Source organism: Ochotona princeps, chromosome 20 (assembly GCF_030435755.1).
Source record: "Ochotona princeps isolate mOchPri1 chromosome 20, mOchPri1.hap1, whole genome shotgun sequence".
Taxonomy (NCBI): domain Eukaryota; kingdom Metazoa; phylum Chordata; class Mammalia; order Lagomorpha; family Ochotonidae; genus Ochotona; species Ochotona princeps.
The window spans coordinates 23,877,255-23,891,355 of record NC_080851.1 but is presented as its reverse complement, the minus strand read 5'-3'; the positions used below and the strand labels follow the sequence as shown (position 1 = coordinate 23,891,355).

The 14,101-nt window shown below is 39.2% G+C and overlaps 1 protein-coding gene across 15 annotated transcripts in view; it reads right to left on the bottom strand.

Annotated features, from left to right (window-relative positions):
* Positions 1-14,101, bottom strand: part of PDE1C (phosphodiesterase 1C) — a 433,318-nt gene that overhangs the window by 19,897 nt on the left and 399,320 nt on the right. For 2 of the 15 annotated variants that reach the window (XM_058678110.1, XM_004582387.4), the window contains one exon: positions 5,368-6,461. The exons of the other annotated variants lie outside the window; for them this stretch is intronic. In XM_058678110.1, coding sequence (XP_058534093.1) covers positions 6,448-6,461 — 14 coding nt within the window. In that variant the 3' untranslated portion in view covers positions 5,368-6,447. Of the gene's footprint in view, positions 1-5,367; positions 6,462-14,101 lie in introns of those variants that run through there. 15 annotated transcript variants of the gene reach the window in all.

Sequence of the window (14,101 nt, the reverse complement as noted above, 5' to 3'; positions counted from 1 at the left end):
TCTGAATATTTCCATTGGATAAATTTTTTAAAGATTTATTTATTTTTTTATTACAAAGTCAGATATATAGAGAGGAGGGGAGACAGAGGGAGAGCTTCTGTCTGATGGTTCACTCCCCAAACGACCGCAACGACCGGTGCTGTGCTGATCTGAATCCGGGAACCAGGAACCTCTTCCGGGTCTCCCACGTGGGTACAGGGTACCAAGGCTTTGGGCCGTCCTCGACTGCTTTCCCAGGCCACAAGCAGGGAGCTGGATGGGAAGTGGAGCTGCTGGCATTAGAACCAGAGCCCATATGGGATCTCAGCATGTGCAAGGCGAGGACTTTAGCTACTAGGTTATTGTGCCAGGCCCAACAATCTGTAATTCTTGTCACCCTGAGATGTGTGTGTGTGGGGGGGGGGTGGAATCCAAGGAGCTACACAGGCCCTAAACCGCTTGTATCTCTACCATAGTGCTTTCAAGAGGGAGAAAGTCTGGAATTAAAAAAAAAAATAACATGACAGAACGCTATATTTTATGTTCCAGAAAATTAAACATACGGAAGCAAGCCTAATGCCATTATGCTGAGATTTCTTAGGCCTCTAAAGATCTTCTCACAACCTAGGTGCTCCTTCTTCATAGTCAAGGTTTATACTAAACATGTCACAGCCATCATGTGTATTTTTTTTTCTGTGTAGAAGTATTTGGTAACTAGTCATTACATGATGTCTTGGAGGTGATGGTGGGGGATATGTACAAACAATAAAATAAAATAACCTCTTCTAAAATTCCAACAAAGATTGACTCATTGTTTTTATTGGGTAATCAGAAGAACATACAAGTGCTTATTCATTACCAGGTGTTAGGGAGAAATTATACAGTAAAGGACATGTTGGTTCTTTTGTGCAGTAAAGATTACAATAAACACTTTTTGAGAGCAGTTTAACACACTGTTCCAAGGGAATCCCTAGGGTTTGTTTGCGTTTGGAGATTTGATGCTGTGGCATTTAAATTGGTCATTCTAATGCACAGCAGAATCGTAGGAAACAATGCTTTCTGTTAATGAATGGTCATTCTCTCCCCCTCCAATGTACAAATAGAAATTGCACCTCATTTTACCTAGCACACACACACACACATTTCACATCCTGCAAACACATTCTACCACAGCAATAAAATAAAGTTCAGTTCACGCTTCTCTTGGGGAGCACATTCTCAGAATATATCCACATCCCACTTTCCTTCTTTGGAGTCATGGTTTGGAGTTTTGATTTTGCTTGCTTCCCTCTTTTGAATTTTGGTAAATATTCAGACATTTCCCATTAGCTGACCAGCACAATCTAAGGCTGAGGAAATGAGCTGAGTGAGCATGCCCTTATTAGCAGGCAGTCTGTATAGACTCACAAGGGCATAGCATTCCTGCTCACACTAAAGGAAGACAATGACCTATAATAGCATCAGATTCATTTTGCCTTGGGTCACTGGTCTACAAAGGTTTACTTTTTTTCTCACAATCCAAGTCCTCTACCTTGCCTCCACCCTAACATCCCGTTCTTGGCACTCAGCACTTTTCCATGTGGATTACACCGGATTAGGCCTCCTTTGCTTACCCTATTTTGTGTTTCTATGTGCTAACATTATACTGCAAGCAGAATGGCTTACCTGGACAGAGGCAAAAGAAAAGAACTCATGCAGGATAGAAAAATGGAAAAGAGAAGCTAGGGAAAGTCAAAGGTATGAAACGGGAAAGGTTGCTTCAGTTAACTAGCGTGGATATAGTGGTTACAAGAACAGATAAAAATCTGAGCTCTACAAATGAACTAGCAAATATATTACTCTTACAGGATATAAAAATGTATAAAAATATCATGAAAAGTGTAGTTCTATCTAGAATCGGCTATCAGACAACATCTATGGCTGTAAGTTCACTAGGAATCGGTGTACATCAGTGTGACTATTTTTACGTCAACATATATATACAGCCATCCTCACCTTCTAAGCAGGTACACAAATCCCTACTCTGAGACAGAGAAGCCTGGAGGGTAATCTCCTTAAACTATTCCATATTAGTTAGATTTTTAATGAACTTTAGCTCAAATGAGTTGCTCAGTACCATCAATGGACTGAGCAATGCTTTTCCACATTCAGAAGTCAATTACCAGGAAGAAGGCTTGGATAAGATTCCAGAGTCAGGCATGAAGCTGACCAAAGCTGAGAAGACGGGGCTGCAGACTCTGGCCTGATGTAATTGGTACTTACACTGAAGGGGGCCAGGTCTCCCCATGGGAGACTGAGCAAGTGCCTGCTCCCCCTGGCAACCTAAGTTGTGTCCAAGTTTGCGGCAAGAAGCCCATCATTTCCAGTGCTAATTCCCTTCTACTTGAGAACAGCAGCCAAAGTGAACATAAACTTATCTCAAGTGTGGCGGCCAATATGGTGATTATTTAAGAACTAAGATGTAATGTCTAATTGGATCTTTCCAGTCCAGGTCTGCAACTGTACTTCAGTTCCTGAGTAACGTGAACTCTTTGCTTCTTTCCCTGAGGAGCACTCAGGTTTACAAACATTCATTGAGAACCCGCAGGCGCCTCCTTCCCATTCTCCCAACCACTCTGGTCCAAGCTCACTTGTGAGACAAACTAGCTGATGGAGATGCCTGTGGTTCCCTTCCAGGGTCTCCTCCATGTCAATCAGTGTCTTCAATCTATAAACCTTAAAAATGCAGCCTTGGCAGGTGATAAGCGCTTTGATTCCTGGGGGCTGAATCACAGGTAAAATGTGTGTGTTCGTCAAATTCATTTTCTAAGTGATAATGAAGTCTTTAAGCATGAGTCACTGCTGATGAGTTACAAGTTCCATTTTTCATTTATTCACAAATAATGATCAATATAGCATTATTGTGGCAACACCACATCCTTTGATGTTCAGTTTGGCTGGCATTTGCCACAATAACAGCCTGAGTGCAGAGTTGGGCAGTGTTTCTGTACACTGCACACACACAGATTTCCTATTTGGTCCGACAGAATTTGTGTTTTAAAAGCTACAACATGGCTTGTAAATTGACTGGTTCATCACATACCCTGATGTCATTGTCCCTTTTGGTAGCACATTTTCACACAAATCCTGACTGGTTGTTATTTCCTTTAAGATAGAGAATTTAACTTCGCTATGACACTTGTCTGCCAAGTTACCTGCGATTTCCTATCTCCTATAGTGAACTATTTTTGTGGTGAGGGTCTGAATGTATGCATTTTAAGCCTTATCAAGTGATGGTGCTTGCCAAGTGGGAGACGGTAAATACTTTTTCAGATACAATGGGAGTTTTGTTTGCCTTCGTGGGAGAAGCCATGTTCCTTTTGAAAATTCTGCTTGTGCTTTCTGAAGACTGGCTGTGGGCCAGTTCTGCAACTCATGTCAGGAGTGTGGCACTAAGTACAGAAAAAAGGTTCCAGTTGGGCTGGGGCTGGGGCGAGGGAGATGTGGGCCTGAATTCCCAGTCTCCTTTGAGATAGAACAGTATGCATAGACTTCCAATTCCAGAATCTTCCCTTGATCACAAGAAAAATCTTGTGCCTTTTCCACTTTCATTTCTCAATTACTGCATAGGGAATGTTATGAAGTAACTTCTGTCATAGAAGTCTCTGCCCAGCAGTTAAAATTAGAAGCATATTACAAATTCAATCCACTTAGGACTTTGTGTCTACCTCATCTAGCTAAAGAGTGATCAGAGAGAATACAAAGACTTGATTTCCCCAAATGGGGATTATAAAATGACTCTTCACTGACTGCTCTTTCGTATCCCATGATATGCTACTCTGAACTTCATTGTCAGTGACTAAAATTACATATCCAGGTGGAGAGTATGCTGGCTTCCATTCTCAAGGGAAACACACACACTAGATGACTAGGCTTTCACATGTTTAAATATCATTTCATGGTTTAAAGATGCAAGCTCTACAATGGGATTGTTTTTTTGATAACTTTTACAAGTTCCAAGGATGAAAAGGACAGTGGAAAAAAGCCCATTTAAACTTGATGTGCTCGAAATGAATTTCCTGACTTATACCATAAACTATTTGGATTCAGAACCAAAAAAAAGTTGCAGTGAATAATAAGTAAAACATGGATTTCAACGATAAAGCTGAATAGAGCTACTTAGTGACATGGGGACTCAAACTCAAGGGCTGATGTCGCTTTGGGATCTTGTATGTGTAAAATCTTGTTCCTCACTTTCTGAGTCCATTCTTAATATGGGGTGTATAAAAACCCACTACTGGTGCTACTCAAATGGAAGAAACCTATTCCAAAATAATAAAGACTGGAAAAATTAGCTAGAGCTTTACAAGTGTTCTTCCAGGTAATACTGACCAATGATAAATCTAATAGTTTTATCAGCCTCACTAGGAATTCATACCTTAATATACTTTATTGCATTTGTTACTGGATGCCCCTTGCAACACATTTTAAGCATTTAAAGCTTAAGAGTGGGCAACTGGGAGCTTTCATTTCTCACTGAGTCACCTTAGCTGACTTTCTGTACTGGGTGGAATTCTCTTCGCATTCTTTTTTGACTAATTAAGGACTGAAAGTAAAGGAAAACTATTTCCATCTATTGGTGCTAGAAAAAAATGGCTATATTCCTGTTTCTTTTAAACATCTTTAAAGTTGCTGGTAGCTTATAAAATGGAAGCAACAGACTCAATTTTGGCCAAGAAACTCCAGGTACAAAAATACAGATTAGAAATGAGGTAAAAGGTCTTTTCCAAGGTAAGAAATTGACGCACACTTGGTTACACTGACTTCTTACAGAATCCTACTACTTCTAAAGTCCTCAGACTGATGTTTCATGGACTGAAGGTAGCTCACAGACATTATGTTGGTCAAACCAAATGTGTATGTTTGGTTATCAATACATAAAAACTTAGAGGGTTTACATAAAATCATAAGCATCTAGGACCCTCCCCCAATTTCTACAAACCATAAACCCAGCAGTTTGCTCCCTCTTTAGACTATCCCCATTTTCCAATTCCTCATAGACTAATATCAGTGTCCACATCAAACTGCTACTTCTCACATTAGTGACATTATGTATGGTTTTACTTATTTACTTGACATGCTAGGCTCCTGATGTCATGTGAACTGGTAACCAGATTAATTATAGGCAAGGCAAAGTATAAAGATGACCAAAGAAATCTGCTCAATAACCAGAATACTACTATGCAGTTTATACAACAAAATTCTTCACATCTTTGAGGAACAGTCCAGCACACCCAAAGGCCTTGTAGGCCACATAACTCTTTCATCATAAACACCACTATTGAGAAGTTTGTTTTGATTCTAGAAGTTAAATCTGTGATGGGGAATTCACACAAGCCTGTTCTCCTGCTGAATTCCTCCCTACTATCAATCCCACTTCAGCCTAACATATCATGTGATTTACTTTGGGGGAGAACTCAGACACCTTGGTGGCCCATATCCAGTTTGAAAATCGCTTTGATCAAGCTATGTAGACTCATAGTCGACCTTATCTTACACTCCATCGGATATCACTTTTAACTTGGTTTAACTTGGTTTCAGGTTTTGAAAGAATAGCAATACAGCCCCTACTATTCTTATTTAATGATTGCTCCATATGAAATGCCTGTAATATCTCCCTGGAACCAGTTCCCTTAGCACTTGAATGATGAAGTTAATCCACAGCTAATCCATCAGAAGAGGAACAGCCAGTGGTCCTAACTTTAGTCACCACTTGACTATGGATGCTACTCAGTGAAAACAATGGAGTTCTTGCCTGAACGGTTAGGATCATTAATATGAATGCACAGAAAAACATCAAAGACTTCTGTAGGATCATTTCTTTTAAAAAAAACACAGAATTACATATTATACAAATGGAGAAAAAAAGCACAAAAACAATGCTTACATCTGAAAAGAAATTGAAGAAAATAAATGGTCCTGATTCAGGAAAAAACCAGAAATCAAATATCTTAGCTGTGATGATGGCTGGTATGGCTGTATCCATCACAGTAGCCAGTGTAAAAACCCTTAAAGTAATGGCATTGACAGTAATAAAATGGCAGTTTCTGTGACTTTTCCAGGCCTCGGCGCATCCAGGATGTCCATTCTCATCAGGCCAGACAGGTGCCTTGAAAGCCAGGTCACCAGCAAAGGAGTTTGAGGAAGTCCCTTCATGTTGTACCTCTGTGCAAAAATCTCAAGTTGGCTTGTTTGCTTGGGGGAAAATCCCCAGTAGTTCTCAGATCTTAAACCAACTCCCAGAGTCATCCCGTTGGAGGAGACCCATGAGAGAAGGCCAAGTGTCAGGGGTGGTGCAGGGGAGAGCTTGCTTTTGAAAGTTGCACACCTTCCCCAGAAACAGGTCTTTGTGGAAGAGGGAGAATGAAGCAGCTCAGCTAAAATGATGGGAGGCATGGGCAGCCTCTTTTATTGTATCTGAGGTCTGTTTTACTCTTCCGAATCTGAAAAAAAAGAAAAAGAAAAAGAAAACTGTCAATGCTGCCTTTCCCCCCCAACTCCACCCTTCACATCTAAGAAAATCTGGGGGACAAAAAAACGGGGTGATATTAACTAAACATTTCAGTCCTGGTGGCTGCTATCTTATAACCCTTTCAACACACAAAATCTCAGCGCAGAACTTTAAACACAGGCATGCTTGAAATCTTAACCAATGGTTCTAAACTAGGTGATGAGTTACTCGGATCATGCCATGTGGATATGAAACCACCCTATTTTGTAGCTGAGACCTCTATGGCTCCAAAATCTAGTCACCTTGCTCCAGGGCTCAGTAGGATTGGGACAAACCAGATTCATGAAAACCCAAATAATGTAAAAGTAATGTTCTTCTCTCAGAATTCTCGCTACCACCTGGCCCAGAAACATTCCAAAGGCATCTAAAACAAGTGTGTCTCAGGCAAAATCATTGTGCAGATTATTAAATCACTCGATTGTTCCACTGGAAGGAGTATGGAAAAAGAAAGATGAAAATGGGACTAAGTCACTGGAAATACATAATTTTGCATTTTCATCACACATACTCTCATCTCAGCGGTCTTAGATGAAACTACTGCAGTATGCTATTGCTTCTCATTGGTGTTGCATATTCCACAAGCTGTCATGTTTTCCAAGTTAGTCTTTCCTTTGACTCAACCCCAAACTCCAAAGGGATACGAGGCGTGCTACGTGTTAGACTTTTGCTTAGATAACACTGTCATGTAACAGATGTTAGCAGCCATTTCATGACAAAGTTTCCCATATTTCCCATTCATCTTTAAAGACCAGATACTCCTAAAAAGGACGTGGTTGGAATTAGGCACAAAACCAATTACACAGGAGAGCCTTCTCTGATCTATTGCAATGATTGTTGACTAAATTTTCCACAGGCCATCGATTCAGGTCCCACACTGTTCTATGTTTGTTCTGGTCTTGGTGCTAAATAAAGGTGGTAAATGTAATACAACATTTTCACTCTTTGATAGGAAAAACCTGTGATCAATATGTCCACTCTAAAACTCTGCCATGAGAGAAGGTGATGCAACATTAAGGCACGGAAATTTTCCATTGGTTTTGATCATCTGCAGTTTAGTACCCACAAGAGTTGCAAGACAGGATATCCTCAGTGGCCCTACCAATATCAGTTGAAGCTAGGGGTAATGAGATTGCTTATTTAGATGGCTGTCATTGTATTGATGGCCTTTAGCAATGTGGCTGGGTCCTCAAATACAAAATGCAGTTTTGCTATGAGATAAGGCGGAGTCTCTGTTTTTGTAGTAATTCACTGGTTGGAAGAGAGCCAAATGGCTGCTGATAATAAGGACTGCTGCTAGACTTGGTAAGTATCAGTGCATCATCCAGGGGAGTGAGGCACTTCCTACCTCACACAGCCCAGCTTAGATCATTATCCAGACTGCTGGGACACAGAGATAGAAAGAGGTCCATCCTGGATCAAAGGCTTCTAAGATCTTTCTCCCTTTCTACCCATTGCTAATGAGTCAGATGACAGAAGCTGGCAGGATCGATGGGTTGGTGAAACTTGTGGTATGGACCTCATAATTCCTCCTCACTCCTTGGTGAAGAGGCAGAAGGAGAGGAATTGTTAAGTGGCTGAATGGGAATGGGTAAGCAAAACAAGCTTAAGTGTTTAAGCTATTCCTGTGCACATTGTCACTAAGCTCAGTCAACAGTAAAATAACAAGAGGCACATAACTGGATGTGTGACCCAGTGATCATGTTTGCTTAAAGCAGCTGAATCTCTGGGGGCACTCACTCTACAGTGTCCAGTATCCATTATCTTGAGGGATGATGTGCTCCATCCCGGACTGCTAACTCTAAGAGCAGGGGGAAATAGCTCATTTATTTTACTATATTTTGCATGCTGTACAACTCACAGCACATAGTGTATACTCAACAAATAGTTTTCTTAGTCAAAAGAAAGCAAATTGGATATGTATGTGTGATAGATGAAAGTGTAAGAAAAAAGTTTCCCTCCATTCTAATTTTAATTTTTAAAGAGGTGACTTTTGTATCTTAAATATGGCATAAAATCATATTCCCTGTGAAGAGTTTATCATTGATTGGTGGTTACTGTGAGGGATTTGTATCCCAGAGGGTCAGGTGCTATGCACGTCTAACAGCATTACCTAGAGTTGCATTTTTGTCTGAGGTTCATGTGTTTTCAATGGCAACTGAAACTGAGTAGGCATGAGCAAGACTACAAAGTATATGAAAAGAAGGACCATGCACAGCATGTGGAGCTGCTTTATATAACTGAGATGCGTAACTACTTAAAGCTGCGGTTCTGAAGTCATAGAAGTCAGCTTTCCGGATGCCACAAAAAGTAAAATCTAATCAGTTTTGGAAAAGTGACTGATTAACTGAAACACATGGATCTGTCCTATCTTGAGTGAATTCAAGAAAACATAAGTCCCATCACTCTCCTCTTACGTACTGAAAACTTCTTACATCTCACAAGTGACTGAATCCAGCACTGTGAGTGCATGGGGTATGAATCCCCGGAAATGTATGCAGTCTCACAGAATGAGCTTAGCAACTTGATTCAGAACTGGGAGATACAACTAAAATAGTGTTGTCTTGTGTATTCCCAAGCTTACCTTGCAACTCCTGCAGGAGTTGATTTAAAGAAAAAAATGTTTCTTTCTTTTTGTTTTTTTAAAAATATTTAAGATTGCTTATTTGACTTTTGTTGGAAGTTTTGTTTCCATATCAATTAGATTTGAATACATTCACCTTTCCACCCAGGATCAGGTGTTAAAGTGTCAAAGACAGAAAAATAGAAAAAGAAAATCATCTGTGCATGATTTTAAATATCATTCCTATTCTTCCTGGTATAATGCTACCTGTAAAATAAAACAAGATAAACCTCCAAATATTCCCACCGTTACACAACTAATAATTTTCACATCTGGTGAATTCAGTGATGTTGGCCATGATACAAAAAAACTGTCATTTCACTTTATTGCAATAGATACTAATGAGACCATCTCAACCATGAGGTTGCTGACAGTTACTTTGCAAGTTAGGAGCATGGCTTGAAAAAATGTTTCTTAAAGAACCTTAGGGTTAGCATGACTTGACTTAAAAGATGTGTTTAGCAGTCATAATACATAAATGGAGTGACCATCAGTTAGCCCTCATAAGAACCTGGTATTGGGCATATTTGTCTTTCATTGTTCTTGGGCTTGAGGTTTTTTCCTATGACCTAATTTATTGCCCAAACTCAAAGTTAACTGACAAGGCTGAGGACAAATACTTAGATCTCTGCCCAACAAGGGAGACTTGGATAGAGTTTCAGGTGGTGGCAGTCATTTGGGGGAATGAAAGGAACACCCCCTCTCTCTGCCTTTCAAATAAACTCAGATCGCTGTTGAGCTTTATTCAGGTATGGATCTATTTTAAATATTTTAACGATACATGGTTTCTTCTTGCCTTAAACAGAGAATGACAGTAAGATTATTTTAATTTCCTTGTACTTAACAGCCATGCTACTGCAGCACTCTGATAATTTAAGTATAGATGGATAGGTAGATGAGATTGGTTGAAATATAACTTCTGAATTTTGAGATAGGGTCCCCTAAAATTAACTTGATTTAAGCACAAAGAATAAGACTACTAGAAAAGATGGAGTTCTTGGGTCTTGCCTCTGTTCTCTTTCTTGATCTCTTCTTTTGATCCAAGGCATTACTTTTCTAACTTATTTGTATCTTGGCAAACTTAAATTAGGCAGATAACTCTTCTGATCCTCATTGGCCAAAGTGTCTTTTTCCTACTAGTACTATCCCCAAATCCCAGTATATTAACAATGAACTTCCCACTTGCCCTAGAGCCTGGCCTCTCATGTAAGGGTAGCAAGTGGGCAACTCCAAATCAGAAGACCGTGAGGGGAGGGCAAAGCAGTGCTATGCTGAGCAAGCTTCATTTCTGAAGCCACGAAGCAGCCAAGTAATAGAGACTGACAAAGGCCTTGCAAGCAAGTAAGAGGCTTGACTTGAATCCTGCAATGTTCAGGCTACTCCACATGGGTTTCTGTTTTGTTAGTTCAGCAAAAATAATAAAAGCTTCAGAATCATGTTTTCACTGAGGTCCTGGGGTGCAGAAAAAATAGCTTGTATCATAAGAGGCTAATGCTTAGGAAACACAAATGTTGTCACTTAGAGACTAGCATGCCCTTGGGTGCAGAAGACTAAGAATAAACACACAGCGGTCAGATCGAATACATGCTTATTGTGTCATTTTTAGCAGCTCTTATAAGCGTGGGGTTATCCCGTCAACAACGCAGATGGTGCTAGTCCTGGCTTTGGCTCTTACTTATTTCAAAGGCAGATGTTTAAAGAGATTTTAATCTTTTCAAGTTAAGTTTCTTTTTGACAAATGTATTGCTATTACTTTTTCTGCAATAATTTACATGGAGTTTGACAAATTATATTTTTTCGAGGGGGGAAAATTTATTTCATGATTAACAGTTTGTTTTGTTTCTAATATTGAACATCAGTATTGAGATGAGAATTATTTCCTCCAGTAGCTCCAAAATTTTAATCCTAACAAACTGGTTCCTTAAAAAACACAATGGAACATTAAGTGTGTAATGAGATGTCTAGAAGATTAAAGTAAAACAACAAAAGCTTATATATGAAATATTACATTGGAAAAGTTGTTTTAAGATTAATTTTGTCAAAAAAAGATTAATTTTGTCATTAACAAAAATGCATAAACATACTTTTGTTTGACAATTATACTATGTAGCTCTTTGTTAAACTGGGACTTACATGACTTGTAAAAAGCATGAATTGACATTGGAAATTTCCCTTAGTAATAGATTTTAAGACCACCAACATTACATCATCTACATAATCTCTATGGCTGTTCTAATTACAGTTATCAACTTCAAGGACATAACAACCTATACAGAAGTCATGTTATCTGGCATTGTTTTGTTCACTTATAATCCACCACATGATACCCATACAATTTAGCAAAATGTCTTGGTTTTCAATGGATGTTTATAACCACAAGAGCTAAATACTCCAATTTGTCATGACTCATCAATGCCAGACAATGAATAAATAATAGACTTCGTATTGCCATGCTCCCAAGGAGATAAGGCAAAAGCAGAAGAACAACAAGGTTTTTCAGGTTCATCCCATTTGACCATTTCTCTCCCACACAATAATGGATTGATTCATTGACTTTCCACAAATCAATCCAGCAAGCCACTTGTATTGGGTTTCAGCATCACTGAACTCAAAATACTGTTAGATTGACATACAGTAAAGCTGCCCAAATTAACTAGAAAACATATATAAATCAACATGGTTAACAAAAACTTTTGAAACCCAATGAGGTTTGTAAGAAACTTCTACATTTACAGTTCAATTCTTTATAGTAATTGACATTTTGTTATCTTTCACAGGCACATTGGAGTGGACAGTTTAGTTGCTTGTCTAATTGAGTAGACACAAAAGGCTTAAACTTCAGTACCTGTCTCATGGACTCGAAACTTATATATTCATTGATAATGTATTAGTGCATTTACATATGTTAAGTCAGTGGGCCTCAGGAATTTCTCAACAAATAGCTAGAGGAAACTGTGTATTAATCAGACTGTTGTAACTTCATTGGGAACCAGAGCATTCTAGATGTTTGGTTCCTGTAATCATGGAAAGCAACCCACACGAAAGCTGCTCACATCAAGGACACAAACATTTCTTAGTACAAAAACAACAAGCCCATGTTTTTGGTCAACACATAGTAAGATAACTCTCCAGAAGCACAAAATATTTTTTTCCTCTGATGTATATATAAAAAAAAACGAATTAAACTATTTGTAGAATGCTTCTGACCACTGGAGGTATTACAGATGGCAAAGATTATCGAGAGATCAGTGACTTAGGCACTATTGTTGTAAAGTTGCATATTTTAAAGTAAATCAAAACAATTCAAATAGAATTGTACTCTCTTGAATCAGAGAACAGGGTAACAACCAGTGTGCCTAGAACTCTTCTCCATTCTTGGCCTATTTTGCATAACAAATGATAGGGGCATACATGTTTCGAAAGAGGTAGAACTTGTGAAAATTGGGTCAGCTAGGGTGGACTAAAAACAATGAGATAAAAGTGTTAATTTTCTGCCTTAAAGCGCACAAGGTTTTTTTTTGTCAAGGTTAAAGTCCCAGAAATGTAACCAAAAATCACTGAAAATAAACAACAATTTCCTTTAAGACATAAATGTATCTGATAGCTGACTGTGAATGTATGAAAGGATACTATCAAAAAGTTGCAAACAAGATTTTACTTCTGGCACTATCAGGATACCAGGTACATAAGATGACTGATACATTGTTTCCACAGGTCCTTCTTGGAGACAGGATATTGCACCTCTCAAACAACTTGCCAAACAAGCTGGATAACAGTTGACTTCTACCTATGAACAAAGGCTACTGAGATCTTCACAGGAGTACTCAGAGCACAGCGACTCCACATCTCACAGTCTGTATTGATAAGCTAATAGTGTATGCATCAATAACAAGTCCTCGCTTCAATGCTGACGAATCCTCTGTGGTACAACCAACTCTGCACTTACTATCCTTCCTGCTAATCATCGAACACATCCTAACCTTCCCAGATAAAGGAACTATGACTGTCATGATTGGATGAGTTTCATATACCAAACAAAGCTAGGAATCGCCAATTGAATTTCACTTCAATACTCAAGCCAAGAATTCCAAGGTGCCACACTCGCTCTTCTAATGTTCTTATTTGCGGTTTACATAACATAAATTGTGCTCAGAGATGGAAATAAAGCACTAAATATGAGTGCCTTAAGAATTCTAACAAGTCGGGCCTGGCGGCATGGCCTAGCGGCTAAAGTCCTCACCTTGAAAACTCTGGGATTGGACTGTTGGAGTCACACTTTCCATGTTGGCTTCCTTATATGGGAGAGAATATATGGTATTTGTTCTTTTGTGATTGACTTGTTTCACTGAGCATAATGGCTTCTAGTTGGGACCTTGTGGTTTTAAATAGAATAATATCGTTCTTCCTAATAGCTGAATAATATCTCATAGAGTAGATGTACCACAGTTTCTTCAACCACTCTTCCTTGGACGCACATCTGTTTTGTTTCCATGACTTTGCTATTGTAGATTGTGCTGCTGTAAATATAGGATTACAGATCCCCTTCTCATATGCAGATTTCACTCCTTTTGGGTATATTCCTAAGAGCGGGATTGCTGGGTCATATGGCAGGTTTATTTGCAATTTTGCAAGCACTCTCCATACTGATTTCCACAGTGGTTGGACTAGCCTACACTCCCACCAGCAGTGAAGGAGGGTGCCTTTCTCCCCACATCCATGCCAGCAGGTGTTGTTTTTCGAGTTCTGAATGTAGGCCAGTCTCACAGGAGTTAGGTGGTACCTCAAGGTGGTTTTCATTTGTATCTCTCTGATGGTAAGAGAGCCTGAGCATCTTTTCATATGTCTGTTAGCCATTTGAACCTGTTCTTTTGAGAAATGTCTGTTCATTTCTTTTGCCCATTTTGCTACAGGGTTGGTTTAATGCCATAATGTTGCAAATGGTTGGAGATATT